This window comes from Triticum aestivum, chromosome 5A, assembly GCF_018294505.1.
Source record: "Triticum aestivum cultivar Chinese Spring chromosome 5A, IWGSC CS RefSeq v2.1, whole genome shotgun sequence".
NCBI lineage: Eukaryota > Viridiplantae > Streptophyta > Magnoliopsida > Poales > Poaceae > Triticum > Triticum aestivum.
The window spans coordinates 553273658-553290052 of NC_057806.1; the positions used below are offsets into that span (position 1 = coordinate 553273658).

Below are 16395 nucleotides of genomic sequence, written 5' to 3' on the forward strand. Positions count from 1 at the left end.
ATAAAGGAGTGTTTTGAAAGAAGTTTTTCAAAGAAAGACCTCGGTGAAGCTGCTTACATATTAAGCATCAAGATCTATAGAGATAGATCAAGACGCTTGATAAGTTTTTTTTTCAATGAGTACATACCTTGACAATATTTTGGAGTAGTTCAAAAATTGGAACGGTCAAAGAAAGAGTTCTTGGCTGTGTTACAAGGTGTGAAATTGAGTAAGACTCAAAGCCCGACCACGGCAGAAGATAGAAAGAGAATGAAAGTCATTTCCTATGCCTCAGCCATAGGTTCTATAAAGTATGCCATGCTGTGTACCAGATCTATTGTATACCCTACACTGTGTTAAGCAAGGGAGTACAATAGTGATCTAAGAGTAGATCACTGGACAACGGTCAAAATTATCCTTAGTGGAATAAGGATATGTTTCTCGATTATGGAGGTGACAAAAGGTTCGTCGTAAAAGGGTTACATCGATACAAGTTTGGCACTGATCCGGATGACTCTTAGTCTTCATCTGGATACATATTGAAAGTGGGAGCAATTAGCTAAAGTAGCTCCGTGCAGAGCATTGTAGACATAGAAAATTGCAAAATACTTATGGATCTGAATATGACAGACTCGTTGACTAAACTTCTCTCACAGGCAAAACATGATCACACCTTAGTACTCTTTGGGTGTTAATCACATAGCAATGTGAACTAGATTACTGACTTTAGTAAACCCTTTGGGTGTTGGTCACATATGGATGTGAACTATGGGTGTTAACCACATAAAGATGTGAACTATTGATATTAGATCACATGGCGATGTGAACTAGATTATTGACTCTAGTGCAAGTGGGAGACTGAAGGAAATATGCCCTAGAGGCAATAATAATGTTATTATTTATTTCCTTATATCATGATAAATGTTTATTATTCATGCTAGAATTGTATTATCGGAAACATAATACATGTGTGAATACATAGACAAACCAGAGTGTCACTAGTATGCCTCTACTTGACTAGCTCGTTAATCAAAGATGGTTATGTTTCCTAACCATAGACAAGAGTTGTTATTTGATTAACGGGATCACATCATTAGGAGAATGATGTGATTGACTTGACCCATTCCATTAGCTTAGCACTCGATCGGTTAGTATGTTGCTATTGCTTTCTTCATGACCTATACATGTTCCTATGACTATGAGATTATGCAACTCCCGTTTACCGGAGGAACACTTTGTGTGCTACCAAACGTCACAACGTAACTGGATGATTATAAAGGAGCTCTACAGGTGTCTCCAAAGGTACATTTTGGGTTGGCGTATTTCGAGATTAGGATTTGTCACTCCGATTGTCGGAGAGGTATCTCTGGGCCCTCTCGGTAATGCACATCACATAAGCCTTGCAAGCATTGCAACTAATGAGTTAGTTGCGAGATGATGTATTACGGAACGAGTAAAGAGACTTGCCGGTAACGAGATTGAACTAGGTATTGAGATACCGACGATCGAATCTCGGGCAAGTAACATATCAATGACAAAGGGAACAACGTATGTTGTTATGCGGTCTGACCGATAAAGATCTTCATAGAATATGTAGGAGCCAATATGAGAATCCAGGTTCCGCTATATGTTCTCGAACTGTAGGGTCCGCACGCTTAACGTTTCGATGACAGTTATATTACGAGTTTATGAGTTTTGATGTACCGAAGGAGTTCAGAGTCCCGGTTGAGATCGGGGACATGACGAGGAGTCTCGAAATGGTCGAGACGTAAAGATCGATATATTGGACGACTATATTCGGACATCGGAAAGGTTTCGAGTGGTTCGGGTATTTTTCGGAGTACCGGGGAGTTACGGGAATACGGGAGAAGAAGTATATGGGCCTTATTGGGTTTTAGGGGAGAGGGAGAGGCAGGCCGCGTGCCCCCCCAAGGCCTAGTCCGAATTGGACTAGGGGGAGGGGCTGCGCCCCCTCCTTCCTTCTCTTCCCCTCTTCCCCTTCCTTGTCTCCTACTCCTACTACATGGAAGGACTCCTAGGTTGACTAGGAAAGGGGGAATCCTACTCCCGGTGGGAGTAGGACTCCCCTAGGGCGCGCCATAGAGAGGGCCGGCCCTCCCCTCCTCCACTCCTTTATATACGGGGGCAGGGGGCACCCCATAGGGACACAAGTTGATCCACGTGATCATATTCTTAGCCGTGTGCGGTGCCCCCTTCCACCATAATCCTCGATAATATTGTAGCGGTGCTTAGGCGAAGCCCTACGACGGTAGAACATCAAGATCGTCACCATGCCGTCGTGCTGAAGGAACTCTTCCCCGACACTTTGCTGGATCGGAGTCCGGGGATCGTCATCGAGCTGAACGTGTGCTAGAACTCGGAGGTGCCGTAGTTTCGGTGCTTGATCGGTCGGGCCGTGAAGACGTACGACTACATCAACTGCGTTGTGCTAACGCTTCCGCTGTCGGTCTACAAGGGTACGTAGATCACACTCTCCCCTCTCGTTGCTATGCATCACCATGATCTTGAGTGTGCGTAGGAATTTTTTTGAAATTACTACGTTCCCCAACAGTTAGGTCATGGATTAATCCTCAAGAAAGCTATACAAGATATGAGGAGAAACCCTAACAACCTATAACTACCAGATTACAACAACGCATGCATGCAATTTGGCCCTACCTACGGTGCGTACAGTTTATACAATACCGTATACACATGGTATAATACTTTTTAACACGCCCCCTCAATCACAGCTTCACTAAGTTGAGATTGGTCTTGAAATCTTCTAACTTCCGCCATGATAAGGCTTTGGTAAAACCATCTGCAAATTGATCACCTGTGGGAATAAAACAAATTTCCAGCAGTTTGCTAGCTACTCTCTCTCGAACAAAATGATAGTCAACTTCTATGTATTTTGTCCTTGCATGAAATATTGAATTTGCAGATAAATATGTAGCACCAATGTTATCACACCAGAGGCGTGCAACTGGTGAATGCATAACTCCAAGTTCATGTAACAAACCTTGAACCTAAATAATCTTAGCAGTAGCATTAGCTAAAGATTTGTATTCAGCCTCTGTACTGGAGCTAGAGACAGTGGCTTGCTTACGTGCACTCCAGGAAATCAAATTAGGACCAAAGAACACATAGAAACCTCCTGTTGACCTTCTGTCATCTAGACATCCTGCCCAGTTAGCATCTGAGAAAGCACTAACAATATTGAATGTTGACTTGGTAAATTTCAGACATGTACTCATAGTACCTCTGAGATATCTCAAAATTCTCTTAACTGCTGTCATATGCTGAGAAGTAGGAGAATGCAAGTACTGGCATACCTTATTGACAGGAAAACAAATGCCAGGTCTTGTCAGTGTTAAATACTGCAAAGCACCTACCATATTCCTGTATTTTGTTGACTCCTCGGCCCCAATGGTTCTCCTTCTTCTCTTGACAGTTTTTCTGATGTAGAGAAAGGCATGTTTGAAACCTTGCAATTTACCATTCCTGCATGCTTAAGCATATCCAAGACATATTTCTCTTGGGTGAGAAGTATTCCATCTTTCACCTTTCTAACTTCAATTCCCAAGAAGTAGTGTAGATCACCTAAATCTTTCAAGGCAAAGTCCTTCTTGAGATCTGCCAACAATGCTACGATTGCATCTTGTGATGAGCTAGCAACAATAATATCATCAACATAGACCAACATAAAAATAGTGATATTTCCTTTCCTATAGAAGAGCAAGGAAGTATCTCCCTTGGATGATTTCAAACCAAGTGTTTGAAGTTTTTCACTTAACTTGGAGTACCAAGCCCTAGGTGCTTGTTTTAATCCATATAGGGCCTTATCAAGTTTGCAAAGATAATTTTCCTTGCCTTTTACCTCATAACCAGGTGGTTGTCTCATATAGACTTCTTCCTCTAGAACACCATGAAAGAATGCATTCTGTACATCCAATTGCCTCAAGCTCCAATTTCTTGATACTGCAATAGAAAGAACAAGTCTGATAGTAGCTGCTTTCACAACAGGGCTAAAGGTATCTTCATAGTCTATACCATATCTCTGTTTAAACCCCTTTGCTACTAGTCTTGCCTTATACCTATCAACTTGACCATCTGCCTTTCTCTTAATACGGTAGACCCACTTGCAATCAATAACATTTTTGTTTTGTGTTGGTGGGACTAGGTGCGATGTCTTATTTTTAATAAGAGGACCATACTCATCATTCATAGCCATTTTCCACTTAGTGCCACCTAGAGCTTCATGTAAACTACTTGGTTCACCAGTAGTAGTTAAACCCCAAAACCGAACCTTAAGCTTGTCATACCTGATCGTACCATCTGTACGAACTTGCGGTTTCACAATACCATGTTGGGATCTTGTTCTCCGAGTTGGCACATCAGGAGCTGTATGAGGATCCAGCGCAGAGGCTCCGGCAGAAGAAGACACAGCCGCACGAGATCCCACTTCGATCCTGCCGTCAACCGCGCGAGATCCCACATCGATCCCGTGTCAGCAGCAAGGCACCCGCCAGACCCGCCATCCTACCTCATCGCTTCTGCGCCATCCGCGGCAGCCGATGCTCCCGCGCCAGGTTGGGCCACCTAGATGTCATTGAGAGGCGGCGTGCGACGCGAGGAGCCGGTCGGCTGGCCCGCGCACCAGCGGTTGGCCCACCTAGGGAACCGGCGCCCGACGCACCCACGTATCATTCTCTGGGTGGGGTGCGCTGACCCGAGGGAGATTCGCCTGGACTGCCTGCACCCGTGCCACCTGTGCCAGAATGAGCCTCGGGATCGGCGCTGGCAGCACCTGAATCTCCTTCGTGCTCCACGCCTTTTTCGTCTTGTTCTGTCTGCATAAAATGATACACAGGAGCTGGATTTTCACCAGGATTAGCAGGAAATTTAGCATGTTGACCAAATACACGTTCACCCCCGTGATCAATTGGCTCAGAGGGAATAGTTTCAGGAAGCAACAAGACTTCAGAGCAAAGAGGGGTGCCTGCATTTGAATTTAATGCTTTGAACGGAAAAACCGTCACATCAAAAATAACATCAGGGGATATATAAACCCGGCCGGCAGAGACATCAAGACACTTGAAACCTTTGTGAAGGTTACCGTATCCGAGGAAAACACACTGTTTGGATCGGAATTCTAATTTCCTAGAGTTATATGGACGGAGATTGGGCCAACAAGCACATCCAAAACCTCGAAGGGAATGATAGTTTGGCTGTTCATGAAACAAACGACCCAGGGGAGTTCCAAAGTTGATCACCTTGCTAGGCGTGCGATTTATCAGATATGTGGCAGAAAGAAATGCCTCATCCCAGAATTTGAGGGGCATGGAGGCATGAGCCAAGAGGGAAAGTTCCACGTCTACAATGTGGCGATGTTTTCTTTCAGCTGATCCGTTCTGCTGGTGAGCATGTGGACAGGAGACGTGGTGGGTGATTCCTAGTTGGCGAAAAAAGGTATTTAGGCGTTCATATTCGCCTCCCCAGTCTGTTTGCATGGTGATAATTTTTCTATTGAACAATCTTTCAACTAACGCTTGGAATTCATGAAAGATCTTAAAAACTTCATATTTGTGCTTGAGAAGATAGATCCACGTGAATTTGCTATAATCATCAATAAAGGACACATAATAGTTTTTCCTATTGATAGAATCACGGGCAGGCCCCCATACATCGGAGAAAATTTGCTCTAAAGGAGCTTTAGATACACTGAACGAACTAGGGTAGGGTAGTTGATGACTCTTGCCCAATTGGCAAGCATCACAAACACCCTCTTTATTTAACTCACTTCTTGAGAAAGGAATATTGTTGTGGCTAAGGACATGACGAACGATAGTGGATGAAGGATGCCCTAGCCGACTGTGCCACCTGACCATGGACACTTTATTGACACCAAACACCTGTTTGCTTGAACTCAACGGAACCGATGATAGGGGGTAGAGACCTTGTCTACACCTGCCGTGGAGAAGGATTTTCCTCGTCCCCTGTTCCTTAACGAAAAAGAAACATGGGTGAACTTCAAGAAAAGTATTGTTGTCAGCGGACAAACGATGAGCTGAAATAAGATTTTTGGTAGCATCGGGTACATGCAATATGTTTTTGAGATGAATATCACGAGTAGGGGTTCGAACAGTGGATTGACCAATATGACTAATTTCCATACCTTCTCCGTTTGCGGTGTGGACTTGCTCGTTGCCGTTGTACTTGTTGCGGACGGTCAACTTGTCGAGCTCGCTGGTGATGTGATCTGTGGCCCCCGTGTCGAGGTACCAATTGGTGTCCACTCCATAGGACGAGGTGGTGGCTGATCCTACACTCTTTTCATTCTTGGCGAAGGAGATGTCGAAGCGGCGGTAGCACTCGATGGCGGTGTGGTTTGGCTTCTTGCAGATCTGGCAGACAACCTCAGGGAGATCGTTGCCTCCTCCATTGCTGTTGCCACGGCCTCCTTTGCCGCGGCCACTGCCTCCATTGCCACGGCCTCCATTGCCGCGACCACCGCCTCCGTTGCCACGGCCACCATTGCCACGCCCGCCTCCGTGACGGTAGCCACCATGGCCACGGGACACGACGTTGGCCGAGGACTGAGAGGACTGGTTTCCTCCTTCAAACATGGCAAGACGCTTTTCAAAACCGATCAACTGAGAGTAAAGTTCAGCTACCTTGATGGGCTCGATTCTTGCAGCGCAGATGGACGAGACGAACGAGATGTAGTCGAAGTCGAGTCCGGCGAGGATGTAGGAGACCATGTCATCATCGTCGAGCGGCTTTCCTGCTGAAGCCATCTCGTCGCCTAGCGCCTTCATGCGCCCGATGTACTCGGCGTTGGTCGCGGTGCCCTTTTTGGTGGTGGAGAGGGCGATCCGCATGTTGACGATGTTGGCCTGCGTTTGGGAGAGGAACATCTCCCTGATCGCGGTCCATGCCGCGGTGGCCTTGGTGCAGTGGGCGACTTGGATCATCACAGGAGCAGAGATTGAATTGAAGATAAAACTTAGCACCTGGGAGTCTTGCGCCAGAGCGATGTGATACGCCGGGTTTGGCACATCGGTGGGCTTGCCGTCCTTGTCGGCAAGGTTGGGCTCCGGAAACGGGTGATCGGGGTTGAGGTGGTCGATCAGTTGGGCTCCACGGATGGTAGCTAAAGCCTGCGCACGCCACACGAGATAGTTGCCGTGGTGAAGCTTATCAGCGATGGGAATGAGGGCATATGGAGCGGCGGCGGCGGTGCTGGAGCTAGCCATGACTACTAGGTTGGATGCGATAGAGGAACTAGGCTCTGAATACCATGAAAGATTGCGTGGAAGCGTATGCCTCTGGCAGGGATGTGCTGCATGTTATATAGCCAAGGATAAGTTACAAAGATACAGTAGTTAGGTCGTGGATTAATCCTCAAGAAAGCTATACAAGATATGAGGAGAAACCCTAACAACCTAACTACCAGATTACAACAACACACGCACGCAATCTGGCCCTACCTACGGTGCGTACGGTTTATACAATACCGTATACACATGGTACAATACTTTCTAACAGGTTAAACATCAACGTTGATACAGTGCTAGCACGATTCTCTCTTTATTTCGTGATGAAGTTGTTGGACAACATATCAACTTCGCCAAATGCTCTCCTTATTTCCTACTGCATGTGAATGTGGTGGATTTCCTTTACGGTGGGACAACCTTTGGATGCCAAGTTGCTGAATTTCCCTGCAAGTATCTTGGTTTTCCCTTCTCAGTTAGGAGACTAACCAGAGCTATTTACCAAGCTTTGTTAGATCTGACGCGGTAGAAGTTAGCTGGCTGCTGGCTAGAAGCAAAATTTTGGCCGACACCCCTCTATATCAGATGATGATCATTGACCAGCCCCTTTGGCTCATTAAGAAGGTGCAAAAGCTAGAGCGCAGCCTCCTTTGGGACGGTTCAGATGTGGTCAGGGGGGTAAGTGTCTGGTGCCATGGAGATCCAAAGAGCTGCGTGGGCTTGCAATCCCTCGCATCAAAGAAGAGATCAACACACTAAAAGCTATGCTTGTGGTGGCCTTGGTGGTGGCCGCACTGGATGGAGGCGGAAAAGCCATGGCACGGCCTTCATCTTCCTGTTGATGGCAAGCTCATTAGGTTCTGGCGTTACAGATGGCTCCTGGCGATGCCTCTTGCTACTGCAGTTCCTAACCTCTTTGGGTGCCGCACCAAGAGAAATACAGTACTTCGATGGCTTGTTCTCTCGCTGGAGATGCCCGGATGAGATTCCTGAAGCTAGCATGACCTCACTCAGTCTGCCCTACAGGAATCACAAATATGTGGCACAAGATTAGTTCTGTGAGACTGCGGCATGGAGGCATGCACGGATACCATAGCGATGAGCAGAGAATGGTCAGTACTCGGCAAAGTCAGATTGCCTTCTCACGGTTGACATTTATATCATAATCTGGTATGCAAGATTTTCGCCTGGACTACTATTCAAGGCTGCTGATAATCTTGAAAAGAGGGGATGGCCTGAAGTGCGGTACTTGTCAGCTTTGTCTTCAACAAAAGCGAAACGTCTTGCAAGCTGCCTCTTCTCAACCGGCATCTGGAAGATGATGCTGCCTTTGGTCTGGTCAGATCACATCATCTTCCATATGCCGGTTGGTTGATGGAATGCTCAAGCCAACTCCTTCACAATTGCTGCTTCCAAAGGATGCAGCCTGCCTCTGGCATACGCCCAGGACAGGCTAGCTTTTCTAAGTTGGCAGCTCTTGCTGTTTGTACTATTGTTTCCTCTCATTTACATCAATGAGTGCAACACGTTTCTACTCCTCTACATCAATGAAATGCAACATGTTTCCTCCCCTTACAACAGATCAAGACAGACAAGGGCGATTGTAAAGCTTTTGATGCACCAATCTACAGTTCTAATATAACCACCAGCAGATCAGCAAAATGGGTGCTGGTTGATACCAGGGAGACGAGCGAACATAAATCATTGGACACCACTATGCTTAGAGCACATGGGCTTATGACATGGTTTGCCCATTTACATATACAGAACACCATGACATCAATTGGTTCCGATGATAACAGAGCTCTAGCAACACAGAGCAAACCGTTCAGAATGGAGAACTGACAGCCAACCATCACAGAAACTATAGATACTACTATTAGTACTAGCACGAGTCTGTCCTGGAGAAAGCAATATTAGTACTACTAGTACTCGAGCAGCTCAGAATGGAGGTCCCAGCACCAACGGACGAGAAAACATCATCAATACTAGCAGCGATCGTCGGCTCTACAACCAAGGTGACCTCACATAGGTAGAGGCTTTCGGCCACGAGGCAGAGGCCATTTGTGACGTGGCAAAGGGTTGGCTCTACGACCAACGTAGCGTGGCGCAGGCAACGGCCATCTGCCATGAGCAAGAAAGTAGAAGTCAATGAAGAGATCTATTCTAAACAATGTCACAGATAGATAGTATTAACATGTGTAAGAAAGAATACTTGTTTCCATCAATCGGTGCAACAGTTTCAGTGTTCCCGTGTGTCCCACCAGGCAACAACCATCTGTGTGGTTGATCAGCCATATTTCAAAAAGCATAAGAGTTACTGAATAAATTATTTCAAACAATATGTTAAGATACCGTACTTAAGAAAGAAAAATACCTATTTTCAACACCCTCAACAATAGTACCATCTGCACTAGTCCTGCAAGTACACCCAAAATCAATTTTACCACGAGGAAACGAGTTAGTTTAAACCAATGACATACCAGCTTAATGCGTTAAAAAATAGGCAAGGATATAAGAGCACGATGAGAGCGTACGGGTAAGTATGGCATCAAGAGTGATAATGGCAGATAACAACAGAACACGCCAATGAATTAAGTTACCGGTATCATGTACAATTATATCACTACATCAGTGCACAGTATTACACTTTGGGCACACACAAGTTGTCATATCAGCCAAACACAATTGGGCCAAAACTATGTTTAAGTGAAAATGATTAAACGATGTGAAAACTAGAGACGAATATACACAGGACAACTTCCCTAAAACCTACAAGCTTCTTTTGTTAAAAAATAAGACATACCGTTTTTTATTTAAGTTCAATAAGAGGCGGTGAATAACGTCCCTCGGCAGGAATGAAGTTTCTTCCTCATCATAAAAGTTCATTCCAACAAAATTCCCATCATTGTCAATAAGAGGCCCCCCAATCCCAGCCTAGCAAAATAAAAGGAACAACATACAAGAGTTACACACAGATACTGTTTGATAGATGTAGTGATAGCTTATGTTAGTATTCCAACGCTAATAACTTTTTGGCATGTTAGAGGTACTGGGGAAGTCCACAAGAAATACCTTGGTGATTTTACAGGTGGAGACACATAGTTCTTTGCAATCAAGTTTGCTTTGTTTGCCAATCAACACCTTCCCCTCAACAACCATTAGTTTGCGACACGCAAAAAGACTACCCACAGCTATTACGTCCATAGATGAGGTAACTGGATGCCCATGGATTTTTATTATACGAGGACGCCAGAATCCCATGATGTCAACAAGAGCAACATTGTAGTGTAAATTATAACAGTTCAATATCCCTACAACTCGAAATTGGTTTGGAAGGCAAACTTCAATCTGCAATGATAACGTTATGTTAACCAGTATCTGAAATGAAAAGAAAAAAATGATAGCAGTTAGCAGTAACAACCCTCAAGTTATCATCGATCCTGTGTGAACTGCCAGGAACTCTGAACAAACTTGCTGAAGTCAGAATTGTTGCAGAGCATGCTTCGCCCTTTATAAATACACCTGAGCAAGAAAACTTTTTTGCAAATCCTACAGAGATAATCATTCAGTTATCAATTAAAACATGGACAAGTACTGTATAACAGAGTCATCACCATTGAATGAAGCAAGTGAGACAACACTTCGATTCATTTTTGAAGCAAGAAGTTTGCTTGATTCTGAAGCAAGTGAGTAGGCACTTTGATCCATTTCTAATCCAAAACCTCCCAATGGTTTCCTCAAGATATCCTTCTTGAAGGTATCATCGAGAAGATGTATGTATTGCCCACCTAGCATGATACACCAGTTAAAAGTGTTTCATAAAGTTTTTAAAGTGTGAGTGTGCAACATAAGGTACTCAGCAAAAATAAGTTAAAATGTATTGGCTGCCAAGGGTTCAACGTAGGCCATTGTAGCTTCAATATGTATTCCAAGAAAAAGCTGTGATGGTGATGTTCCATCTTCCTTCTTCCATCGCACCATTTCCACATCTTGTTTAAGGGTTTGCCAAATACTCCCTCTGTCCCATAATATAAGAGCGTTTTTTAAACTAGTGGTGTCAAAAACGCTCTTGTATTATGGGACGGGGGGAGTATGTCATATGAGTATGCCTCACAGTTTTGATATTTCTATGTTATCTTGTTTTCCTAACTCCAAGTCAGTTTCTGTGCCCATGGATTTGCAGACTGATGTGGCACATGCATGGTTAAATTTATTTTCATGGTTTCCATAGCAACAGGCAGGCATTCACCTAGTTTATCAAATAAATAAAATTTTGAAGACATAATGCTAGTACTAATCAGTCAGTATGTTTTGCTATGTACTAACAGTATATGACCACACACCAAGTGAGTGGATAGGATCCCCATAATCTCCCAGTTAGGTCGTTTGTCACATAAAAATGGAGAAGCTACCATTCAGCTTGACCATGGACCCAGTATGGGGAACACAATATAACTTCCCGTCTCATCTTCCTCCCTGTGGTTTCAACGGCTGTCAAAGGACAGCCGCGCCTCTTGGGTCCAGGGCTGTCTCATTCTGGCCTAAACAGCCAATATCCTATGAAATAAATTTGCTCACCTCCTGCCCTGAGGAAAGCTGAATCTCCATAACGACTTTTAAATCTTGCAGTTGCAGCTTCATCAACCTCTTCCTTAACACTGCAGCACAATGTAGAAAACTCACTGTGATAAATCCACAAAAAGAAGATATCAAGACACAGACCATGCACAAAATGAGAGTATTAAACAAGGGGAATATAGAAAAAGAAGGGAGCGCCAAATAGTTGCATATACTTTACAGCAAATAAATTTAATAAAATCTAAAACAATTTCTCCATGGCTCTGTTTAAATGCAAGTTTAGAGTGTAGCGGAAATATGCATTACCGCCAGATTAATATAACAATCGTAATCTAGTACTCCCTCCGTCCCAAAATAAGTGCCGCAGACTTAGTACAACTTTGTACTAATGTTGCACTACATCAGCGACACTTATGTTGGGACGGAATGCAGCTTGTTGGGTTAAAGGTAGAGATGGTCACAGATGCAGAGCAACAGGAGATGTAAAAAAAGTAAAAAAAAACACAAGTACAAAATAGCTAATGAGGCAGTTTTGGGGATAAATTTGTAAACCTCGAAGCTGCTCTTACACAAACTCAAATAGAAATAGGGCAGGGAGGTGTAGTGTAGGATGCAGTGAGAGAGAAGTATGGGTAAGCCAAACAGAGTGTTTGTTCATCAATGCTGAAAGTGTGCATACCTGACCATCTCGCAAAACCACATGAATTCACGAATCGAAGGCCTTCGTACGTAGGGGGTCTTTCTTTGTTTGGTACCAGAGCAGTTCATCCCGACAAAGTTGCCATCAAAATCAACAACGGGACCTCCAATCCCCACCTAGCACAAACATGAGGATGAAGTTATGCATTAAAAATGCAATTAATAATTCCTGAAACCAAGGATATGCATCGGCACATACAATGATATAAGCCATTCATACCATCATATAGCAGTTATATGTTTGAACTGTACAGACTAAAGCAGCTAGCTCACCTCATGGATTCGGCATGTGCTTAACATCTCCTCATCTGTAAGAGCGCATACAGAGGCAAGATCTACTCCACTTGTGGTCTTTAATTCTCCTGAATCATAATAGCGCCATACAGCTGCTACCTTCCTATAAGGCTCAAACTGCGTGGCACGATCAAGACTTAGATGACATAGATGGGGGGGATCAATAACATCGTCGTTCTTGATTTTGACGATAAAAAAATCAACATATATCTCAGGATTCTCTATCCACCCAGTGACAATCTGATCATCGGGAAGGCGTACTTTAATCTGAAATGAGCACAGGGCAATGGCTGTACTGAATTAATCATTACAGGTGCAGCATATATATTAGCATAACTAAAAATACAGAAAAGGTTACCGTCAAACTTTCAGTGATCTTCCCTAACCGACAAGTATAAGGAATCAAATTTATCGATGTCAGGAAACACGTGGCATCAGGACATGAGCTTTCGATGCATGTGCCCGTGCATTCGTGTAATTGGGTATCACCTGGAGAGGGAGAGAGTCATACGTGCAAACTGAATAGCTGGTCATCAAAAACGATGTAACATGAGAAATTAAGGACAGTATAATCACCAACCATCGAATGAGGCCAGCGCCACAATACTCATGCTTAATCTGGAAAGTACTTGCTTACTCAAGGCACCTTTTCTGGATTTACTCAATTTCTCTACGGACTTAGCACTCAAACCTAGTTAATTGAAATAAAATCATGTGTGATACAGTTAACAGAACGGTCTACTATGAATAGTCAGGAAAAGGAAGCAGAAATGGGCTCACTTGGCCTAATTGCTTTCATCTCACTGTTCATTCTTGCCCTTGAAACATCATCAAACCCTTCCTTAACTCTAACACTGCTGCATAACGTAGAAAACTCAAAGTGATAAATCCACGAAGGCAATGTATCGCAACCACATAAAAAAAATGAGCTAGTATTAAACAAGGGAAATTTAGAACAGGGAAATTTAAAAATGAGCTAGATTAATGCAAGTTTAGAGTGTAGCAGAAATATGCATTACCGCCAGATATTTCACAGCAGAGAAATGTAAGAAAATCATAAACAATTTCCCCATGGGTCTTCTTGTTAAATGTAAGTTCAAGTGCAGCAGAAATATGTATTAGCGCCGGCATTGAAATAACAACCTTAATCTAGTGCAGTGCAGATCTAAACAATTAAAGAAAAGAAACACATGAGTAGAAAAAATAGCTAATAGTACAGTTTTTGGGATATAAACTCGTAAACCTTGGAACCTGCTCTTTGGCTTTGAGAATGACACACCTTGCACACAAACTCAAATAAAAATAGAAGGGATACGTAGAATAGGATGCAGTAAGAGAGAAGCATGAGTAAGCCAAAGAGGGAAGGACAGTTCATCAATACTGAAAGTGTACATACCTGACCTTCCCGTGAAGCACCAAGAATCGGAAAATTCCCTCCCTTCGCACGTAAGCAGTCTTCTCCATTTTGGTACGAGAGGAGTTCATCCCGACAAAGTTGCCATCAAAATCAACAAGAGGGCCTCCAATCCCCGCCTAGCACAGAAGTGACAATGAAGTTACACAGAGAAAATGCATGCAATTCATAATGGCTGAAAGCCTGAAACTGTATAAAAGCAGCTCACCTTGTGGATCCGGCACGTGCTTACGATTGTCTCATTGGTTGGAGAGGCGAGATTTAGTCCACTTGTGGCTGTTAAAAATCCTGAACTGAAACAGCGGCATACAGCTGCTACCTTCGTATGTGGCTCAGACTGCATGTCACAGTCAAGACTTGCGGCATCAATACCAGACACATTCTTGATGTTGACAATGAAAAAATCAACATATATCTTAGGATCCTCTATCCACCCAGTGACAATCCGATCATTCGGAAGGCGTACTTTTATCTGAAATGAGCGCAAGGTGAATTAATGATTACAGGTGCAACATATATACAAGCATAATTAATAACCAAGGAAAAGAGTAGAGAAAAAAATTACATTCAAACTTGCAGCTGCGCGAGTAGGTGGAATCAACCGTCTCGATGTCAGGATTGTAGCTTCAGAATCAGAACATGAGGTTTCAATGCATATGCCTGTGCATTCACGTAACTTGGTATCACCTACGTACGCACAGAGAGAAAGTCAAGCGTGCAGACAAAATAACTGGTCACTAAAAACAGGCAATATGAGAAAGTATTAACAGCAAGTAAAATCACTAACCATCGAACGAAGCAAGCGACACGACACTCCTGCGCAATCTTGAAACTACTTGCTCACTAAGTTCACTCAGGGCGCCTGGACTGGATCCACTCGAGCTGTCCAATCTCTCTGCAAAGGTACCACACAAAGCTAGTTAATTGAAAATAAAATCATGTGTGATACAGTTAATAGAAGAGGATCTCAAAGCAATGTTGGAGGGCTGAAGATAAGAGGTTCCATGTAGCTCGACCTACAGAGAAACTTTACCTTAACAGAAGCGTCAATTTTACTACTACTTATTGTGAATATGTACTTGCAGGAGAAGGGAAACAACATGGACTCACTTGGCCTAGCTACCCTTTTGTAAGGGCGTTGCTCTTCATCGCCTCTCACCAGCCGGCGCTTGTTTTTCATCATCGATCTTTTCAATCCAGCCTGAACAGCAACGAATGAAATTCAGCTAACACTGATTGATCTGATTACACAACTAGTGGATCGGTATGGTTGCCAGACAAATGGAGGGATTGGGCTATCCGTACACAATAGATCGGAGTTGGAAACTAGGTCATAGAAACTGCGCCAGATTACTGTGGTGGAATCGCTCCAAGAAACTGGGTGGGTTAGTTGAAGTATCCGTATAGTACAACCAAGAAAGAAAGATTTTGAATTAGATCTCGGACAATCCAAGCAACCAAAATTCGACCGGAGGTGGAGAAGGGATACCTTCGAAACAAGCAGATCTCACCGGCCGCCGCTGGATTCGTCGACGGAAGGATCTCTGCTCCAACTTTTGTTTTTTTAGCCAACCTTTTTTTTTGAGACGACATCTGCTCCAACTTAGTCCAGCCGCGAGAGGGATTGAGCTCGTTTTTTCTGGGCCGGCCCACTAGTGGAAGCTTCCGGTCAGTTTTTTTCCTTTTATTTTTCCTGTTTCCAACTAAAAAATCATATAGGGTTCAACCATATCGTCAAGAACTAGTATAACTACACAAACAAAGACATGAAAGTTAGGGACAAGTTATAAGCCCGTATCAAGCTAGTGAAAGGAGAAGGCATGGTCGTGGTACGTGTCTTGTAGTTTATGCCGACCTTCATGCTAGAGGAAGGAACATGTTTGTGCGGTGGTCGAAGCTATGCCACAGTATGGTGCCGTTTTGACGATCGGACTATGAGATTACCCGTGTTCAGAACCACCACCGTCAGGGTAGACGACCAGACCAGTGGTCACGTTAGTTGTTGCCCAAATGATGCAGCTCCCGCCACCATCGTCGGAGCGAACCAAATTAGAGTTGTTGGTGAGGGAGAGCTTCGGTGTTGAGGAAGTTGTGTTGGTTCCCGGGGTGTCTCGGTTGGCGACCCACACAACACTGAGCTCAGGAATGTCG

At 44.0% G+C, this 16395-nt stretch overlaps 1 protein-coding gene and 1 pseudogene across 4 annotated transcripts; both read right to left on the minus strand.

The window, feature by feature from the left end:
* Nucleotides 1–6664: 6664 nt before the first annotated feature.
* LOC123109258 (uncharacterized) lies at nt 6665–6761 on the minus strand (annotated as a pseudogene).
* A 1990-nt stretch (nt 6762–8751) lies between these two features.
* LOC123104724 (uncharacterized) lies at nt 8752–15863 on the minus strand. Of its 4 annotated transcripts, none has more exons than XM_044526596.1 (20): nt 15734–15863; nt 15550–15621; nt 15355–15445; nt 15032–15139; nt 14810–14931; nt 14453–14716; nt 14227–14363; nt 13611–13684; nt 13411–13521; nt 13189–13319; nt 12810–13097; nt 12517–12653; nt 11838–11917; nt 10874–11047; nt 10681–10808; nt 10332–10607; nt 10063–10193; nt 9634–9675; nt 9472–9534; nt 8752–9380 (listed from the first exon to the last, which is right to left on the minus strand). In XM_044526596.1, the coding sequence occupies exons 3-20, from the start codon at nt 15425–15427 to the stop codon at nt 9281–9283; spliced, it is 2439 nt and encodes an 812-aa protein (XP_044382531.1). In that variant the 5' UTR covers nt 15428–15445; nt 15550–15621; nt 15734–15863; the 3' UTR covers nt 8752–9280. The 4 variants fall into 4 exon arrangements, with proteins under 4 accessions (XP_044382531.1, XP_044382529.1, XP_044382530.1 ...); XM_044526594.1 differs by having other exon boundaries at nt 13611–13687; nt 15550–15597; nt 15734–15817; XM_044526593.1 differs by having other exon boundaries at nt 8753–9380; nt 13611–13687.
* Nucleotides 15864–16395: the final 532 nt, after the last annotated feature.

What these genes read in the sequence shown, in the direction of transcription:
- LOC123104724 (XM_044526595.1), bottom strand. Translation starts at nt 15,427, where the DNA reads ATGATGAAAAACAAGCGCCGGCTGGTGAGAGGCGATGAAGAGCAACGC. An exon ending in GATGAAAGCAATTAGGCCAA is followed by an intron (nt 13,522 to 13,610) that starts GTGAGCCCATTT and finishes TCAATTAACTAG; the next exon opens with GTTTGAGTGCTAAGTCCGTA. An exon ending in TTGAACTTAAATAAAAAACG is followed by an intron (nt 9,676 to 10,062) that starts GTATGTCTTATT and finishes GTGTACTTGCAG; the next exon opens with GACTAGTGCAGATGGTACTA.